The 20,803-nt window shown below is 50.2% G+C and overlaps 1 protein-coding gene across 1 annotated transcript in view; it reads right to left on the reverse strand.

Annotated features, from left to right (window-relative positions):
* Cd40 (CD40 molecule) overlaps nt 1–13,633 on the reverse strand; it is a 15,143-nt gene extending 1,510 nt beyond the window's left edge. The window contains exons 1-7 of the mRNA XM_032902476.1: nt 13,528–13,633; nt 6,943–7,021; nt 6,553–6,678; nt 6,171–6,317; nt 5,745–5,838; nt 2,789–2,850; nt 1–60 (exon numbers count right to left, since the gene is read on the reverse strand). The exon at nt 1–60 is cut by the window's left edge and continues 27 nt beyond it. Of these exons, the coding sequence (XP_032758367.1) occupies nt 1–60; nt 2,789–2,850; nt 5,745–5,838; nt 6,171–6,317; nt 6,553–6,678; nt 6,943–7,021; nt 13,528–13,578 (619 nt within the window). The 5' untranslated portion in view covers nt 13,579–13,633. The remainder of the gene's footprint in view (nt 61–2,788; nt 2,851–5,744; nt 5,839–6,170; nt 6,318–6,552; nt 6,679–6,942; nt 7,022–13,527) is intronic.
* Between the last annotated feature and the right edge of the window lie 7,170 nt (nt 13,634–20,803).

The following is a 20,803-nucleotide window of genomic DNA, read 5'->3' on the forward strand; positions in this document are numbered from 1 at the left end:
TGATGAGGATAACCATCACGACGGGAATGACCAGCAGGGCTCGCATCCGGGGCTGGATATCTGGAGAGACTGACATTGAGTGCTTCCACTGGTGGGTGCTCCCACTGGCAGGTACTCCCACTGGTGGGTGCTCCCACTGGCAGGTACTCCCACTGGTGGGTGCTCCCACTGGTGGGTGCTCCCACAGGCGGGTGCTCCCACTAGCAGATACTCCCACAGGTAGGTGCTCCCACTGGCAGGTACTCCCACAGGTAGGTGCTCCCACTGGTGGGTACTCCCACAGGTAGGTGCTCCCACTGGTAGGTACTCCCACTGGCAGGTACTCCCACTGGTGGGTGCTCCCACTGGCATGTGCTGCCCAAAGCAGCTCTATCCTCCCAAAATTCAGGCCTCCTGATATCAGAGCTTTTGAGCAGTAGCATTGTGGATAATGTGGCCACTATGGGAACTTTTAAAATACTTTATGGTACTCGTCAATGTTTATCCATTGAGAGAGTCCATCTTTGGGGGTGGGATTATGGTGTATGTGAGCCAAGTCGTGTTCAGGTGTGTGCACCTGTGCACATATGCAGAGGCCAAAGAAGGATGAGCGTTTCCTGCTCCACCATATTTCACCCAGACAGGGTCTCTCACTGAGCCTGGAGCTAGTCTGTGATGCAACAAACTACAATTCTCCTTCTAGTGCCAGGACATAGTATTAAGGTCACAGTGACATGTAGTGTGGTCATGCCTAGCTCACGCTTGCACAGTAAACACTCCTACCCTCTGAGCTGTCTCTCTAGCCCTGGAAGAGTGCAGTTGGGATGATAAGCCCCCAGTTAGCTAACTCCCCATCTGGCTTTCATCAGCTGTGTGGTGACGGGACACCTCCTGCCTGCCTGTTTCACCTTTCCCCCACACTGGGTTGTGCAGCTCTGCGCCTGATTTGTTACATCTGCTGCATTTCTGCTGCTATTCTAAGTAACAAATGAAAAGACCAAATGGCAGCTGGTCTCAGAGGCAAAGGGTGCAAACACACACACACACACACACACACACACCCTCAGTCATAAAGGTAAGTCCTCTTTGAGACAGGGTCTCTCTAAGTGGTTTAGGCTGGTCTTGAACTTGGGGTTCTCATGCCTATACTACTCCACCTAGCTCATAGGTCAGGAGGCAGACACCAGTGACACAAGCACAGGCCCATAGGTGGCTTTTAAATAAACTTGTATCGGAAGCAGGGCCAAGGTTAGGATGAAGGAGGTAGGCAAGGTCATGCATCTGGACAGGTCAACTCCTACTTAATTTAAAAGTTTGCTATGTTGTGAACCACAGGTGTTTTAAAATATGTTTTTGCTTTTTTTCTACCATCATCTCAAAAAGTTGTTTTCTCTTGTTTACTGTCCCTTCTTGATGTATTATTTTTTTTTTTTTTGGTTCTTTTTTTTCGGAGCTGGGGACCGAACCCAGGGCCTTGTGCTTCCTAGGTAAGCGCTCTACCACTGAGCTAAGTCCCCAGCCCCTCTTGATGTATTCTTAAATGTTACACATGAACTCAAGTGCTTCTCACACTCCATCCCAGTCAGGCCTTTCCAAGAAAAAAAAAAAAAAAAAAAGGCAATCTTGAGAAAAAGCAAAGAGACTGCACTTTTATTTTCTTTTTACTTTGTGGCACCGAGGGACCAGGACTTCACATGCTGGACAAGCATGAGGGTCTAACCCAGGACCTCACACATTCTGGATAAGTGTGAGGATCTAACGACCCAGGATCTCATGCCTGCTAGACAACTGCTCCACCACTGGGCCCCAGCCCTAGCTCTCTTCTTACTTTTTTGATAAGTTTTTAAATTTGTATTTATTTGTATCTATGTATATCTGAAAGTGCCTAGAAGTATGTATGTGCACTGTGTGTGTGTCTGGTACCAGCAGAAACATCAGATCCCCAGGAGCTAGTCATGAACAGTTGTACATGCCTGATGTGGGTGCTGAGAACTGAACCCAGGTCCTCTGTAAGAGGAACAAGTGCCACCTCTCCAGCCCTAGAAACATGTTTAAACTTTAATTTATTATTATTGTGTGTGTGCATGTACATGATGTGTGTGCTATGCTGTACATGCAGAGGTCAGAGGACGACTTTTAGGAGCTGGTTCTCTCCTTCCACATTTACATTGAAGCTGGGCCATCAGGCAAGAGCTTAACTTGTTGAGTCATCTCAGCAGCCTTCTTTTTATAACGAGATTTTCTGTGTTGGAACAGTATCTTCCTAAGTTGCCCAGGCTAGCCTTGAACTTACCAACCTCTTGCCTCAGCCTGACAGGCCGGCTCACCAGACCTAGCTCTCTTACCCTTCTCTGCCTTCACTCATTCAGTGATGGCCTGGTTTCTGTTATCTGAGTTTGTGATGATCCATGGGGACTGGTCGAGCATCACACCCTAGCATCTAAACTGAGGTCAGCAGGCGACACTGTCACAGTGTACCTGAACCTCAAGGGAGGGGCAGCAGTTTCCAAACTGCAAAATTCCATGTCAGGCACTTACACAACAGGAGGAAGGAAGGAAGGAAGGAAGGAAGGAAGGAAGGAAGGAAGGAAGGAAGGAAGGAAGGAAGGAGGTGCTGTCAACCCATTTCATAGTTGAAGAAACTGAGGCTCAAACAAGGGATATGACCCAAGACAGGAGCTAAGGTACTATACCCCAATCTGCATTCTGTTCTCACTCCTACCCAAGTCAATGTTCCTGCATGCCTCAGTCTCTCCTCAGTTCCCTGCTTCCCAAACACTTGGCAAGACCCATTCTCCCCTGGACTTACCACAGAGGGTATCAGTCTGACTTGTTCCTTCCTGTTGGACCCTCAGCTTCTGATCTTCACAGCTGCACAGACACATGTGTACACATGTATGTGCATGCACTCACACACATGCAGAGAAGGGAGAAGAGAGAGAAAGAGAAACAGGGCTCCCCACCATAAGACTTCCAAGCCCAGGGGAGTCATCCAGCCAGCTGCAAGTCCTTGTTCACTGAGCAAGTGATTATAGCGACAGTCATTAAGGGAAGGGGAAGAACAGAAGCCACAGAAAGGAAAGGATACGGCCATATTGAAATGCAGATAGCCAGGAGTGTAGGTGGTAGGAACAGGAGGGGTTGGGGGTGGTCTAAGGTGGGGCTTCTCAACCTTGGCACCTGGGAAATCTCCTACACAGAACATTTTTTTTTCTCTCTTTTTTCGGGGCTGGGGACCGAACTCAGGACCTTGCACTTCCTAGGCAAGCGCTCTACTACACAGAACATTTAACAGCGCCTTTGCCTCCACTAAGTACATGCCAGAAACAGCCCCCTCACCAAGTACGGCATCCAGAAGATGACCAGATGTGGCCAATGCCCCCACAGAGAGCAAAACTGGTCCCCATTAAGAAGCTCTGGTTTCAGGGTCTTCTGGGAAGACCTCTGTGAAAGGAAGATCACAAGGCATTGAAGGATGGGTAAGTTGGACCCGGCTAAGCAGGAACAGTGTGACAGGAGAGAAGTCACATGGTGCCATGTGTGGTGGTGAGCAGCTCCGGGCAGGGCAACTGCAGGCAGCTAGAGAGTGTCCTTGGCACTTAGCCAGATGACCTAACTAGTGAGAGGACCTGCTCCCAGTCTGGAGGAGACATTGCAGCAGAGTGGGCAGTCAGAGGCAGAACAGGAGTGGAGATGTGAGGTGTGGATGGGGATGGGTGGTCCTGGGAGAGCTGGATGAAGAGGGACATGGCAAAGGAAAAACGGGATGTGGTGGAAGAGAGGCTTCAGAGAAAGCACATGCTCTAGCCCTGTGTGAGAAAGGCACTCATCGGTTTACAAATCGGCTGAAGCCTCCTGAGAGTAGAGGCATCTGAAATCCCCATAAGAAGCCGGGATCCCCAGAGAAGATCAGAAGGGCCCCCCAAGAGGTACAAAGGTTGAAACAGCAACACACATCGGCAGTGTGGTAGATGCACATTTGACCCAGGACAGGAGCCTCTGTGGTAAGCCAAACCCACCAGTGAGGACTGTGAGTGCAAGCCGCAAGGAGGCACTATTCCAAACAGAGAGACCAGTGCGTGCGTGCGTGTGTGTGTGTGTGTGTGTGTGTGTGTGTGTGTGTGTCTGTCTGTCTGTCTGTCTGTCAGCAGGGGAGGGGTGTATCAATGTGTTTATTAGCAGAGTCTCTCTATTCCTCTGTCTCCCCCTCTTCACCACTCCCTCCCCATCTCTGTCTCTCTGTGTCTCTGCCTCTCTCTGTCTCTGTCTGTCTCTCTGTCTCTGCCCCCCCCCTCTCTCTCTGAAGGAGTAGTGAGGAAACAGCCTAAGGGAACAGGTTTGCACATTAAGAAAAAATTATATGTGAAATGTAAAAAAAGGAACGTGGCATGTGTTTAAGTTTTCTCCCGAACAGGAGACTTCGAAGCAAAAGAGTAAACAGTGTGCCCAGGGGTGTGAGTGTAGAGTGCAAGGTGTGGGGGAAGACAGAAATGTAGCTGGAAGACCTAGCCCCATTCCAGGGAGTCTGGGCTTCCTCCCAAAGGCAGCAGAAAGCCATGATGTGCTTTAAATCATGAAGTGCTGCGATCCAAAAGGGGCTCCGGAAGCTCACAGTGGCAGCACGGTACAGAAGCAGACAAGGGACACCAAAGGCAGGGAGTCTATGAGGAGACAGGGTCATCACCACACCACGGTGAGGAGGCACAGACTCCCGTGACCACTTTGGAGCGTAAGGAGGTGGATCCCCAAGGCATTCACACCATGTAACAGGTCTGATTGACTGGAGGTGAAGGCAAGGGTGGGAAGCTCACTGTGTGGCTGCCTGGAGCCAGAACCTGCCTGTCACTTGGGGTTCAGGGCTTGGCTAGGGGCCCATTCTGGATGTATAGAGTCTGAGGTGCTGGTGACCCATTACATTCAGCAATGGAACTTAAATTAACTATCTGGGGACCAAACAACGGATCCAGGGGAAGATGGAGCTAGAGATGTAGACGAGACAGCCAAGGAGAGGTGGAAAGAAGTGGTTAGAGAACACAGACAAAGCCTGACAAACACAAGTACGAGTCCAGAAGGGCTGGGGACATTGATAACTCACTCAGGAAAGCACTGTGAACCCGAGGGCCCCGAGTTCAAGCCCTAGAACCCACAATAAAAAAAAAATCCAGGCTTGGTGGCAAGTGGATGTAATCCCAGTGCTGGGACTCTCTTAAAAAAGGGGGACTGGGGATTTAGCTCAGTGGTAGAGCGCTTACCTAGGAAGCGCAAGGCCCTGGGTTCGGTCCCCAGCTCCGAAAAAAAGAACCAAAAAAAAAAAAAAAAGAGGGGGGATAGTACCTGAGATGCAACATACCAAGTAAATAGCTGACACATGCACACACACACATACACACACACACATGCATGCACACAATATACACATGCATGTGCACACATGCATGCACACACATTCATATACATGCAAATACATGGATGTACACATGCATGCACATACGCACACACATGCACACACACATACCCACCAAGAAAGTGAACTAAAAAGGGTAGAAGAAGAGAGACTTCAAGAAGATATGGAGATCAACAGGCTCCATTAACTAAGCGAAAGCAGGCTAGAAAAACTGCACAAAGTGTCCCTTAGGCCAGCCACAAGGTCACATTCACAAGTGAGGCTATGGGGGTGGGGGGTGTCAGGGACTGAACAGCAGGTGGTTAAAGAGACTGAGACAGGACCCACCCTACTATTGGTTAGGGAGAGGCAGCCCTTATACCTTGTCCATGGATGACACTTTTCAAAAAGTGATGACCCATTGGAGAAGAATCCGACCGGGCAGGGTTGGCAGACGGTATCAGTAGTCTCAGTGGCTGGGAGGATGTGAGAGGACGCATTAGCAGACACCTGGGCCACAGCGTCTGACTCCCAAGGGAGCCAGTAGACAAGCAGGGCAGGGCACCGCGCCTGCCCTCAGCTCCTTACCCCAGTGCAGTGCAGCCCCTGAAGGCCACAACTCAGCAGGAAGCTGCCCAGAGCTAAGGTCAGAATGCGAAAGAGCCCATGTCCTCTTAACTAGAGGGAAGATGCCAGCCCTGGTGGGAATTTCTCTGCCCTCAGCTTCTGAAGGCCAAGAGCCCACAGCTCACCCCCAGCTCTTCCCTGCCAACCACAGAGCTGTCTCCCCGGGTGGCCGGCGGCTTACCCATCTGCACAACTCCAAAGCCAGGGCCACAGGGCGTGTGCTGAGCGCACGTCTCGCACTCCTTGCTGGCGCAGTGCTGCCCTTCCTTGCAGGTACAAACAGTGTCTGAAACCGCGGTGCCCTCCTTCTTAACCTGAAGCCCTTGATCTGAGCGGAGATGAGAAGGAAAAATGGGAGAACCCGCTGGGTCACAACAAGGACCGCCCTCCTCACATCACCTGATGGTTTTCTGACTCTTCCTAGCATAGATGTCGATCAACTAACTCCTTCCACCCAGACCCCGACTCACCAGGACAGACCCTGGCCACTAACGTCAGAGCGATTTCAGCATTAAGAATACCAACCCGGTTCTCAAGTCCCCCATCCCGGCAGCCCCACGCACTGAGTTCGCAGTGTCGGTGCTGGTGACAGCGGATCTCCCTGTTCCAGTGAGCTGAGAATTCGCCTGAGTCGCACGGTTGGCATTGGGTCTTCTCAAGAGCTGTGCAGTGGCTAACTAGTCGGTTTCCTGAAAAAACAAGAGGATATGAGGCAGGTTGGGCCAACCCTGGGACTCAGACTGTGTCACAACCCCGGGGAGCCAGGGCTTGAGGGAGGGGTCGGAGCTTGGGAATGGACGGACATCTCGGACCCTACATGAGCAAGGGAGATGGAAGAAATGGGAAAGCCTGGGGCATTCTGGCATCAAAGAAGGGTCTACCAGCAAAACGGTCTGTATCCCGCAAAATGAGAGGGAAGGGTTTGGTACAGGGCAGGAGGGCTAGCATCTCACCCGGCTGGCACAAATCGCAGCACTCGCCACCTTGGAGGTACTGTTTGTCACTGCACGTAACACACTGTCCTAGATGGACCTAAAAACGGAAGTGGGATCGTTGTCAGGCACGTTGAAAGTTAGCCAAGACACGGGCTGCAGCAGATGTGGAAATCCGAAGCAGAAAAGAGAGCCCCCACAGTATGAGGTCTATTAGGTTTCTTTACTCGGCTGCCAAATAGAGTCTTCCTGCCATCTCACAAAGCAAGAACTCAGAACCCTCTAATCCGAACAGATGCGCACGACTCTTCAGTGCTCCCAAAGACCAACCAGGAAGGGAGAACTCCAGTTCTTCCTCCAGAGCCCCGAGGCTGCTGGCTCAAGCCGGCCTCAGTCCTTCTCCTGGTTTCTGTCCCCAGCTCCCCACCACCAGAAGGATAAGAATCACTCCACAGAGGGCAACACTGAACAGCCTCTCACAGGGACGGGATTCAACACATTCAACAGGTCACTCTCAACACTTGTTTCTACAACATCCGGGTACCACCCATGCTATGAGCTGCTTCTTGCTAATTTAAACACACTTCTTGTAACTGTGACTCTTCTACTGTTGCCTCAAGAGAGCAGCCAGTATCACTTCCTATAAATTAAAAGAAACCCTAAAAATACACTCAAGAGATTCCTCACAGGGTTCTGAAGCCTCGGCTCATAGCTTTCCTTGCTGAGATCCTTGACTCTGTCTACTCTTGATTTTACTTTTAAGGGTGGGGGGTCGGGGGTGGGGTTAGCAAATCTTTCAAAGGCATTAACTAGTGTGGTGATGAAAGCCTCTAATCCCAGCACTCGGGAGGCAGAGGCAGGTGGATCTCTGTGAGTTCAGCTTGGCCTACAGAGTGAGTTCCAGGGCAGCCAAAGCTACACAGACAAAGCTGGTCGAGAGAGAGAGAGAGAGAGAGAGAGAGAGAGAGAGAGAGAGAGAGAGAGAGGCATTAACTCTGATCTAGCTCCAGAGACTTGCTCCTTGAAGACCTAAGAAGCAAGAGAGCTCAGCCAGCCAAGCTGCCAAGTCTGAGAGCTGGAGTTCAAGCCCCAGAAACCACATAATGGAAGGAGAGAACCAACTCTCAAAAGTTAATGTCTAACCTCGTGTGTGTGTGTGTGTGTGTGTGTGTGTGTGTGTGTGTGTAAATAAATAAATAATAAATAAATAAATAAACAAGTGTCATTTTTTAAATGAGTAAGAAAAGGATTGGTAGGAGCTGGAGAGGCGGCTCAGTGATTAAGAGCACTGGTTACTCTTTCAGAGGACCCAGGTTCAATCCCCAGCATTCACATGGCAGCTCACGACTATCTGTAGCTCCAGATCCAGGGGACCTGATACCCTCACACAGACAGACAGGCAGGGCAAAACACCAATTCACATGAAATAACAACGAAATAATATTTTTTTTAAGGAACAAAGACAATGAGACTGTACAGGGAAAGGTCTGAGCCCACTTCCTAGTTTGAAAAAAAAAAAAATGTGAAAACCCACCAGTCCCTGAGCATGAAATCTCACCAGTTCCCACCCTGAAGATCTCCACGCTGGAGAACTCCCCCAGGAAGCCCTGCATAAGCCTGCCTGCTGTGCAGTTCTCTATTGCTTCTCCCCTGAGCAGAGGCAGCCGTTCTCTTGTTTCTCCCCCAGTAAATCTCTCGTGTGAGATTTGTTGAGCTCTGTGACTTTGTGATATTCCTTGGACCCTGGCTGCCAGGATGCCTTTCCTTCCAAAGCAGCAACACCTCCACAGGGAAGCCTTTCGGGATTTCTCCTCAAAGAGAAATCAAAGAGCAGAGGCGAAACACTTTTAGAAATTGTCTGCTGGGCAGTGGTGGTGCAAACCTGTAATCCCAGCACTCAGGAGGTAGGGACAGGTGGAGCTCTGAGATTGAGGCCAGCCTGGTTTACAGAGCAAGTTCTAGGACAGCCAGGGCTACACAGAGAAACCTTGTCTTGAAAAATACAAACAGGGCTGGAGTGATGGCTCAGTGGTTAAGAGCACTGACTGCTGTTCCGGAGGTCCCAAGTTCAATTCCCAGCAACCACATGGTGGCTCCCAGCCATCTGGACTGGGATCTGATGCTGTCTTCTGGTGTATCTGAAGAGAGGGACAGTGTACTCACATACATAAAATAAATAAATCGTTTTTTAGAAAAAGAAAAGAGAAAAATACAAACAAATAAACCAGAAAGAGAGAGAGACAGAGAGACAGAGAGAGACAGAGACACAGAGAGAGAGGTGTGCCGGAGAGATGGCTCAGCAGGTAAAGGCTTTTGCTGCCAAACCTGAGTTCAGTCCCTAAGAATCACATGGTAGAAAAGGCTGGCTTCCATAAATTTTCCCTTGACCTCCATACACGCTGTGGCACTCTGGTGCGCATGCGTACATGCACACCAATAATATATAAAAGTGTGATGAAGGGGTTGGGGGTTTAGCTCAGCGGTAGAGCACTTGCCTAGCGAGCGCAAGGCCCTGGGTTCGGTCCCCAGCTCCGAAAAAAAGAAAAGAAAAAAAAAGTGTGATGAAAACTACACTTTTTTTAAAGTGTGAAAGGTTTTCTTTTTTTAAGAACCACAAACTGGACCTGTGTTTTGGTGTGTGTGACACGCAGTGCCCACTGCCCCGTTTGTGACTTGGAGCCTGCACTTGTCCCAACTGAAGCATACAACACTGGTCAATATTACCTCCCACCTTGTTGCAAACATGGTCTTTTTGTTGTTCTTGGTTGCAGATACCCAGCTAACTGGCCTGAAAACTTCTGATTCTCGTGTTTCCACCTCCTTCCTGTCTCACAGTAGGGAGCATTAGGAGTTCAAGCTTCTGCCACTCCATGCTAGGTCACATGGATTCCGGGGATGAACCCAGGTCCTCAGGCCTCCATGGCAAGCGCTTCAGCCACGATCCTATCCTTGACGTTCAAGGAGGGTTTTTTGTTTTGCAAGACCTTAAAATTGTTCTTAGATTTATTTATTTTCCGTGGACAAGAGTTTTGCCTGCAGTGTGAATATGCCCCAGGCATGCCTGGTGCCCTTCAAGGTCAGCAGAGGGCATTGGATTCCCTGGAACCAGTGTCAGGGATGGTTGTGAGCCAAATTCGGATGCCAGGTAACTGAACCTGGGTCCTCCCCCAAGCAACAAACATTCTGAGCATCTCTCTAGCCACAAGGTTCATTTTATTCTCAAGTTTAGGTAAATCTGTGGATGTGTGCACGTGTGAGAGTAGGTACCCTCAGGAGAGGGAATTAGGTAGCCCTTGGAGCCAGAGCTGCCGGTGGTTCTGAGCTGCCGGATGTGGGTGTTGGGGATCTGATTCTGGTTCTCTGCAAGGGTGGCGCACGCTCATAAGCTACCCCTCCAGCTTCTATGTGTGCTCCTTAAAGCCAGGGTACATTTTAGAACCAGCCACGGCGAGGGATTGTGTGGGGCCCACGATTGAGAGCAGGACAATCCACTCTGTGTCACGTACTTTGCTTCTTAGGCTGTGTTTCCTCATCATTAAAGATTTGTTTTTATTGTGGCTGGAGAGATGGCTCAGCAGTTAAGAGCACTGACTGCTCTTCCAGAGGACCTGAGTTCAAATCCCAGCCAACCCCATGGTGGCTCACAATCATTTGTAATGGGATCTGATGCCCTCTTCTGGTGTGTTTGAGGACAGCGCGACATTCAAAAAAGATTTGTTTTATTTTTGTTGCTGTATTTATGTACCAGCACAATGTGGCTACTAAGAACTGAATTTGGCAGCCAGCATGCACTCTTACCCACTAAGCCATCTCTCTAGCCAGCCCTGTGTTCTCACCTTTAAAATGGGACTATAACACCTGCCCTGGAGGTTAGACTGTGAGATTGCGAGAGAACACAGGCGCATGGCCTGCCAGCCTACCAAGGCAGTGCTCAGAAAAAATGGCAGCTTTAATCAGCACACATAAATGATGGGTGTCTCCTTGGACGTCCTGCACCCTGGTGACTGTCCAACCGTCCAGAATCCAGGAAATTGAGATCTCTCACTCAACCTGGGTGTCTGAGTAAGTCACTTAATGAAATGCCCCTGACAGCGCCTGCCCCTTACAGGGCATCATCCCCAGGAAGCACTCCCGGAGACTTCCTACCCTCCTTCTAGAACAGCGGACATCCTCGATGATAGCATCTTTGAAAAAGACACCTTCCCTCTGATGGTTTGTCAGCCCCAGCTTCCATCCCCCGAAGCAATGGTCCTTCCCCCACAAAAGGTCTCAGGGTCACAGCTTGGAGACCCCTTGCATGAGAGTGGCAGACTCAGAAGTCAGGCAGGCATAGATTCATATCGACGTCGAGAGACTGGGTAAAACCCCTCCCCTTTCTGAGCCTCAGTTTGGTCATCTGTGTAACAGAGACGTCTCGAGAAATCAAATGAAGGCGATACACAGTCTCGCTCACAGCCCCATGCACAGGAAGATCTCAGTAAAGAGCATCTGTTATTTCTGTCAGGGCCCAGCCCCTCCCTGGAGCCCAGACTGGGGCTTACGAGGGCAGACTGTGCTCTCAGGTGGTCCAGACTCGTCTTCATCGCGCCTCTGTTCCTTCCTCCATCCTTCCCAAAGGCCCTCGTCCACTTCTCTCTCACGCTTTCCACCCTCTTCCCGAATCCTGTCTCCCTAAAAGTCATTGCTTAGAGCAATGCTTCTCAACCATCCTAACGGTGTGGCCCTTTACAGTTCCTCATGTCCTGGTGACCCTGGACCATAAAATTATTGTTATTGCTACTTCATAATTGTTGCTTTGTTACTGCCCTGGACCATAAGGCAAATATCGGTGTTTTCTGATGGCATTAGAAGACCTCTGTGAAAGGGTCCTTCAGACTCCACCCCGGGTCACGACTCACAGGTTGAGAACCACTGGCTTAGGGTAAAAGTAAAAGCCAGGAAAGCGAGTCTCTCACTTCTGTTCCTCTCCTGTGGCCGACCTCCACAGCAATCCTCGGCAGACCACACGCCAGAGTCTACGCTCTGGCCGGGGATGTAGCTCAGTTGATACGGTGACTGCCCAGCATACAAGAAGCCTAGGTTCCATTCTAAGTGCCACATAAAACTGGGCATGGTGGTGCATGCCCGTAGTCCCAGCACTGGGGAGGTGGAGGCAGGCGGACCAGAGATCCGAGGACAGGAGAGATGGCTGAGCTCATAAGATGTTTGCCATATGAATGTGTGGGCCAGAATTCAGATCTCCAGAAACATGTGCAACACCAGGTCTTTGCAGTGCCCCCCCAATAACTCCAGCTTCAGGAAGCAGAAGCAGGGGATCCCCAGTGCAGGCTGACTAGTGAGATTTACCATATGGGGAGCTCTAGGTTTGATAAAGACCCTGTCCCGATGAGTAAAGGGGGGAGAGTGTCCAAGAATGACTCACAGTATGAACTTCAGGCCACCACATGCAAGCACACATGTGTTCCCACACAAATACATGCAAACACACAACCCGTGCATGAACAGAAACAAGAAAAACTAAAAGTCCTTCTCGACTAGATCAGGAGTTTGAGGCCAACCCGGGATAGGCGACCTTGGAGGATTGACAAGTATGCGCTTAGGTCACTGACTGTCCCAGCTGCAGAAAACCAGTCCTGAAACAGGACGACTTCCTGCATAGACAATTCAAAGCCCATGAAATAACCCAAGTCCCTGTCTCCAACCAAAAAGAATCTACGGTGCTCGAAAGCCAGGGGAGCCTCAACAGAGAGGGGATGAGACTCAGGTAGTCAGGGGATTCCCAGACTCCAGAATGAGGAACTGCAGAAATACATTTAAACCAAAAGTGAATCGAGTGCTGACTGAAAATCCCCGAGACGTGCTTGATTGCTTGACTGGGTCTGAGCCCTTCTGGTGCCTGGAGAAACCCAGTCTGGTCTCATTCTCTCTTCTTGGGTTCTAAAGCTATTCCGCCTCCTCTCCCTCCTCCTCTGCGTCCTCCCCCTCTTCCTCCTTATTGTCCCAGTGTCTCCTGTACTATCTTAAGTTCAAGAGGCAGAGACACAAACTTGGCGATTTCTCTAGATTGGCTTGACTAGGATACAGGTATGGTGGTTATTAAATTACTTCTTACCGAAAAGGTACCTGGGGGCTTGTTCCCACAAGATTCTCTAGTTGAAAGTGGCCCTTACTGGCAAGCAGAAGATAACCACTGGTGGCAGACATCTGTCCACAATGGGAAAGTGACAGGAAACAGGCTAGACCCGCCCCTTCCCCTAACCAGGCTTTCCTGTCTGCTAACCCTTTCCAGTCTCTGTGGCCAGCTCCTGAGCCCAGGCTTGGATCAAATAAAGCAGTCCGGGCACCGCTGTGTACGAACGCCCTCCCTAAGCGCCCTCTGTGGACTGTGTGGAGCAGAAACCCAACCTTCTAGGCGGAAAGTGGGGCAGTCTACCTCATTTTTTTTTCTAGTCAAGACCCGAGAGATCTTGCCCATCCTATTCACCGCTTCCCGCTTTTCCCAAATCAACTAGGAAGATCGCTCATCTCCGAAGTCTTGTCGCCTCTTTCCATCTCTCACTCTCAAAGCCCTAACTCCCCTAGGAGGTTAGAACAGAAACCACTCACCGCTGTCAACAAGCAGCCCCAGAGCGCGCACAGCTGAGGCAAAGGCAGCATTGCAGAGCGAGATCAGAGCAGCCAGATCACAGGGGTCCCAACGAGGCCACAAGTCACTTCAGAGTCCCTTCTAGGAGTCCCGCCCAGGAAGGGGGCGGGGTCTTCGGGAACCAATCGCGGTGGATCTTTGGCTAGTCACTGAGCAGGGATTTCCCCAGGACCTTCCCGGGAGTCTAATTGCCCACAGGAGTTTAAGGGATGGGCACCAAGGTGGCAGAACGAGGAGTGGTTTCAAAAGGAGCCCTTTTCCCACCCCACCCCACCAGGACCTCAAAAGCCACCTACAGCAGGGCTAAAGACTCTCTTGATTGCAAGGGAGCAGAGTGGAGGATTACTTAGAAACAGGGGAGCGCCACGCTCTTGGTTCCCCACCACCCCAATACCCCCGGGAATCTCTGCAGAACCGAAAGCCTCTCCAGAGAGGTCTAAGGAAGTCCCCAGCATCACCGCAAACTCAGAAAACGGGAAAGACCACAGTTGAAGGGCCAGGAGGCGATTCAAGGAAATGAGTTCCCTACTCAGTTTCTCTTTCTTGAGAAGGAAATTCCCACGAGTAGGGGCAGCATCCCATCCTCTCATCCATGCGTGCCACTCACGTGTCTCCACCGACTTCTATCCCACCCCGGCTCCATCCAGAGTCTGGAGACAGGCATTTACCATCTGGACCAGCCTTTCATAGGATCAGAGGCTCCTTGAGAACCCTTAGAAGACGAGAGACACTCCCTATTCCCCATTAACGCTACGAGAGGGTACGGGGTAGGGAGGTGTCAGGAACAAGAATTTGAACTCTGGTCCTCATGCTTGTGTGGCAGGCACTTTACCCTGGGTGTCGCCTCCCCCAGTACCACCCACTAGTCATCATTCATATTTCTCTTCCTCCTCCTTCCCCCTCCCCTCCCCCTCCTCCTCCTCTCTTCCTTCTCCTGCTCTCTTCCTCCTCCTCACCCCCTCCCCTCTTAGACTGTATGGCGGTCAGAGAACATCATAAGGGATTTAGTCATCTCCCTCCACCATGTAGGAACCTTTAGTACTGTCTTCACCCCACACCTCCACACTCCACTGCCCCCATTCTTGAACCGGGGTTCACATCTGCTCTGCAGCTAGGGTGGCTTGGGTTCTGGTCCAAGCTCTGAGACTGGTGCATTCACTTGAGTGCCAATCCCTATCTCAGTCCCCTCCCAGGAACTTTGAACTAGATGGTGTTTGGAATGCTGATCCTCCAAACTGAACATCCGAGCCTTGCTGAGAGACCAGGTTGCAAAGAAAAAGGAAGACGGGGAAGGAAGGTGTGTTACATTATTCCCAGGCTGGGGTCCTGTCTTACATGCTGTTCAATATGAAGACACCATGACCAAAGTAACTCTTACAAAGAAAGCATTTAAATGGGGGGCTTCCTTACAGTTTCAGAGGGTTAGCCCGTGATCGTCATGGTGGGAAGCAGACAGGGATGGTGTTGGAGCAGTGGCCGGGAGCTTTGCATCCTGCGCCACAGGCTGCAGGAGGCGGGTGGAGGGAGACTCGACCTGGCACCGCCCCACATCTCCTCCAAGAAGGCCACACCTCCTAATCTTCCAAAACAGTTCCACTAATTGGGAACAGACCTCAAGTATAGGAGCCTACGGGTTCCATTCTCAATTGAGCCATCACAGATCCTTTGCTACAAAAGCACAGTAATCACTTCATTTATCTTCTCTCCATACTTAAGAGTCTCAGAAGAAGTTGCCTTTGTGAGGAGCACAGGGTCAGATGATTGACTGAGGAGCATGCATGGGGGGTCAGGTTCCCCTATACTGTCTGCCCCTCGCTCCGGAGTCCCCCGCGTCCTGCCACCTCTACCACTGTCCTAACTCAGAGCCTCACAGCAAGGATGTGAATAGAGTGTCAGTCCCCACCCCTGTCACAAAGAAGATGACAAGACGGACATAATCCTGGTGGTCTCAATACTGACCTCAAGCTACAGTGACCTGCATAGAAAGGATGATGGTCACACACAAGAAGGCCAGAGACACTCAAATTGGGACCCAGGAGTCTCCATTAAAACCACTCGAAGACATCCGGGATGAGGAGAAAATGAAGCCGTTTCCCCCCTTTTTCATCCCCTTTGGACAACAAGTCTGGTTTTCATCCCTGGAAGGAGGGATGGGGGTGTGGGGAGAGCACCCCTAGATAACTCGGCTTTCGCTAATTCTTTATTTGCTTGATTCCAAAATTGGGCCCTTCACAAAACTGCCTGGGGGAAGCCAGTTCAACAGAATTAAAACATTAATTATATTATATAAAACATATCATAGCGGCAATTAAAGCATCTCAAATTAATGTGGGAAAGAATAAATAGTAGCCTTCGGGGTTGCCCCATGGGGAGCAGACCAGACAAGATAAAGGGAAGATATTTCAGTTCACACACATCCCTAGGAGACGCTTGTGGGGAGGCCCAGGGAAGGGAAGGAACTGAACAGTGTGGGGCTAAGAGGCGAACACAGAGAGCACAGGTAGTGAGATGCTCTCAGGGGAGGGGCAATTGTCGGCTTCCCATCAAGGGAAGGGTCCAGCAATAGAGGTAGGGCAAGGGATGCTGGGGAGAACAGTGATCCAGGATTCCCAGAGGAAAGGGCCTTCGTGAGAGGCAGGGGGCAGGTTCGTGATTGAGGAGCACGCCTGGAGGTCAGAATCCACAGCATCTGGTATCCAAAGGCCCAGATCTACTCATGATCCTTTACCCTGCATCCTGCCTCTCTTCATCACATAATGTATTGTTTTGCTGTTCCTGTTCCTACATATACACTGTACTTACATGCACATTTGCACGTGTCCGTTTGTGTAAGTGTACATATGTATGTGTGTATGTTTGTGTGAATTATGCGCATGTTTGATGAAAAGATGATACAGAGCTAATTGTTTTTCAGATTTTCAACTCTGTCACGTATTTATCAGGGTTTTGTGGTGGATGAGTTCATTAAAATATAATCAGGAGATGGTGGTACTCATACTCACTTTCAATCCCAGCACTTGGGATGCAGAGGCAGGCAGATCTCTGAATTTGAAGCCAGCCTGGTCCAGGCTTGAGTTACACAGAGAAACCCTGCCTGCACGTGTGTGTGTGTGTGTGTGTGTGTGTGTGTGTGTGTGTGTGTGTGTGTGTGTGTATGAATGACAGTAAAAGTATAAAATCCCATTTGAAGTTCTACAGTTTCTGGCTATTCCAATCATTAGATGTTCATGGAGATGTGTAAGCTTTGGGTCTGACTAATCTCACTACGTGATTTTTTTTTTATTTACAAGTTCGTTACAATAAAGTTTTATTTAGGAAAAACAAAAAGAATATTAGCTAGAGAGGCGCATGCCCTTGATCCCAGCACTCTGGAGACAGAAGGTGAATTTCCGTGAGTTTGAGGCTAGCCTTGTCTTCACAGTTTGCAGTGACTCCCTGGAACCATCACAGCCCTGGGCTTCTGTATTAGCCAGGGCTCTCTAGAGTCACAGAACTCATGGGCAGTCTCTATAATAGTAAGGGAATTTGTTGATGACTTACAGTCTGCAGTCCCAACTTCCCAACAATGGTCAGCAGCAGCTGTGAATGGAAGTCCAAGGATCTAGCAGCTGCTCAGTCCCACCTCCACCTGACAATACAGTCCCCTTACCTCCCGTCACTTTACTTTTCAGTGCTGGGACTCAGTGCACCTCCTCCAAGAACTCCTCCCCACCATAGCCCACTGGGGCGAACCCACCCACCTCCCCAGGCTCTCCCTCCAAGTCAGCCCCGCCCCACTGTACTTCAATTATCCTGTTTATTTGTGGAACCAGTGCGTTGAGGCAGCTCGGCTCCATGGGGGAACGATAATGAAGCGCTCACCCTAATCTCTCCCTCCAGCCACGCTCAGCCAAGTTTCCCTTTTCTGTCCCTTAATGACATTTTGGGCAGATTGCATTACTTTTGGATCTCTCTGTGTTGTTAAACCTCCGTCCTTTGATGCTTTATTCTCAAACTCAATTTAAATCTCATTTCATCTTCCCTGCTCAGCCGAGGATTGACTTGAGCCAGAAAGAATCTTGTCAGCCAGAAATACAAAGCAGGCGGGCAGAAAGGGCTGGCTGGGAGATGAGCCTTAGCTCATGCGAAGGAAGAGGCAGGAGAGGCCAGACATGTCTGATGGAGTGTCTGGCCTACCTGCTGGTTGACCCTCCTTGTCCTCGGTGGCCAAGGGGGTTGGTTTCCCCAGGGACATTGAGTGACTTGCATGGTTTTCCCTCTGGGCAGTTCTCTGACAGGCCGCCCAGGTTAGATTGTAACATTCCTCTCTCCCCATGTTACCACCTCCAGACTGCAGTAGAACCCTCTCAGGCAGAAGTCAGTCTGCTTAGATGAAAGCTCAGAAAAGCATTGGGCCTGGCTACCGGGGCTCCCAGGAACATAAGCATCAAGGGCAACTTCTCTGCCATTTCTGCTCTATCCCATTCTCTCTGCTCAGAGAGGCACTGTCCACTGCCAGGAAGACCTCGAGGGAGACAGCATCCCTCATCCCTTCTGGCAGTCGCCCTCAATCTCCACAAAGGTCCTTTGAGCCTCCGCTACTCACACCCTCTGGTAATTCCTTTCCCTTCTACTGTACACCCTGCGGTGCTCAGTAAAACCAAAGACCCCACCTTCCCCAGGATTATTAATTAAAGTAGGCAGAGAGAGGAGAAAACCCGGGTTGTGGCTAGTGGGTGTGGAGTTGGCTCTGCCTCTTGGGGAGATCTGGCTCGCCACGACACAGCGCCTGGTGGATTTTCCTGCTGATTCCTAACAGAACTTCCGCTCCATAACCTTTGTAATGGCCATTCCTCGCATCTGACTTGACTCCTAGAGAGAAGGAGAACAATGTCTCACTGCCTTAGTGAGGGTTTCTATTGCTCTGATGAAACAGCACGACCAGAAAAGCACCATAGAGAGGAAAGGGTTAATTTGGCTCAAACCTCCACAGCACCGTTCATCACTGAAGGAAGCCAGGACAGGAATTCCAACAAGGCAGGAATCAGGAGGCAGGAGCTGAGGCAGAGGCCATGGAGGGGCGCTGCTCACTGGCTTGCTCAGCCTGCTTTCTTGTAGAACCCAGGACCACCAGCCCAGGGATGGCCCCACCCACAATGGGCTGGCCTTCCCACATCCATCACTAATTAGGAAAATGACCTACAGGCTTGCCTACAGCCCCATCCTATGGAAGCATTTTCCTAACTGAGGTTCTCTCCTCTCAGATGACTTCAGCTTGTGTCAAGTTGACATTTAAAACGACAACAACAACAATGGCTGGAGAGATGGCTCAGTGGTTGAGAGCACTGACTGCTCTTCCAGAGGTCCTGAGTTCAGTTCCCAGCAACCACATGGTGGCTCACAACCACCTGTAATGAGATCCGATGCCCTCTTCTGGTGTGTCTGAAGACAGCGACAGTGCACACACATACATGAAATAAGTAAATAAATCTTAAAAACCAGCAACAACTAGCCAGCACAGCCTTCTGTTACCATCCAGACTACAGGCCCATGCAGCAGAGGCGCTCGGATTAAGTACCAAGTAAGTAAATGCAAGGCTGTTGAGACTAAAGGAATCCATCAGCACCTACATGCCTGGGCCCCCTGTAGCTGCCTGGCTGGCCATCCCCACCAGATGACTGAACTCTCTGGCAGGGATCCCCACATATTTCCCTATAACTCACCAATGTTGAACCGGGATTTGTCAAGAGGAACTAAGGCACCTAGGAAAGAACACAACGAGAAATCTGGAAAACCCGAGAGTCAACAAAGCAGAAGGGTGCTTTGACAAAATGTCATCATCGGGATCTGGTTAAAATGACTTGCTGGCCTGGCTGGTTCTGACTCCCAGTCATTGACCTCGGCTTTCTCCGACTGTGGTGCTAGGAGGGTAGAAGATGTGACTCAGATTTCCTGCTGTGATCTCCAGGTCTTCTGCATCCTGGCTTCTGTGGGCCTCCCCGGCTGGTGCCCACTCACTAGGGTCCTCCAGGTGTCAGGCTTTCTTTGTTCCTAGTTTACAGCTTTGTCTGTGTCCCGACTCTACCCATCAGCCTCCTCTTCCCTAGCTGGGTCTAAGACAGATGGTATCGTCTCCTAGGAAGGCCTATTTTGAGACCCTCATCTAAAAGGGAGTTCCTTCTACTGCCCAGCCCCCTCCCGCTCCCCACACTGTCTTCTCGTAAAACACAGAACTCATCAACATAGATAAAGGATAACGTTTTTGGAAAGAGACTGAGCAAGAGGCTGGAAAACCAGACTCAGTCCAGAACCCCAGGAGTCAGAATAGAAAGAAGTCCTTTCAGCCATTCCTGCACCGGCCAGTCCCCAATACAGTCCTATGTTCCCACCTCTTGCTCTTCACACCCATGTTTGGTCCCCTCCCTCAGTGGGTCACAGGAGGTCACAAGAAGTCCAGAATATAAAACCCCGACATTTGGCTGGAAAGACGGTTCAGTCAGCAACATACTTACTCCCAACACAGGAGGATCCCCAACTAACCCTATGACTGGGGAAGCAGGAACTAGAGGATCTTCGTGAGTTCCAGGCCAGACAGGGATACATAGCTAGACCCTGTATCAAAACAATCAAAGAAACAAAACGAAAGAAGCCACAACAAAAAGAAGGCAGTGTGTATCTGTAATTCTAATGCTGGAAGCCAGAGACAGATTCCCCCGGACTTGCTGGCCAGTCTAACCAAACTGGCAAGCTCTGTCTAAGTTCAACGAGAAACCCCTGTCTCCGGAAGAAAATAAGGTACAGGGTGGGCAAAGCGGTTTAATGGGTAGGGTTGCTTGCAGCCAAGCCTGACAACATGAGTTCAATTCCCAGGCCTGACACAGTGGGAAAAAAGAGAGCCAACTCCTGACAAGTTGTCCTCTAAACACCACATCCAGGTGGTGTCACTCCTGCTTGGGTACGCACAATAAATACATGCACACATAAATACATAAATGTAATAACGAAAACGTAAGGTGCAGAGAGGTGGAGGAAGACACAAGATCCGTGCTTCGAGTCTTCTTTTTTTTTTTTTTTTGGTTCTTTTTTTCCGAGCTGGGGACCCGAACCTAGGGCCTTATGCTTCCTAGGCAAGCGCTCTACCACTGAGCTAAATCCCCAACCTCTCTTCGAGTCTTCTTATACGCCCGTGTTTATACTGAAGAACACTCAGCTCTGTGGTTCTAGACACACAGCGCTGCATCGAGGTTTTCATGTGGC

Source organism: Rattus rattus, chromosome 5 (assembly GCF_011064425.1).
Source record: "Rattus rattus isolate New Zealand chromosome 5, Rrattus_CSIRO_v1, whole genome shotgun sequence".
Taxonomy (NCBI): Eukaryota; Metazoa; Chordata; class Mammalia; order Rodentia; family Muridae; genus Rattus; species Rattus rattus.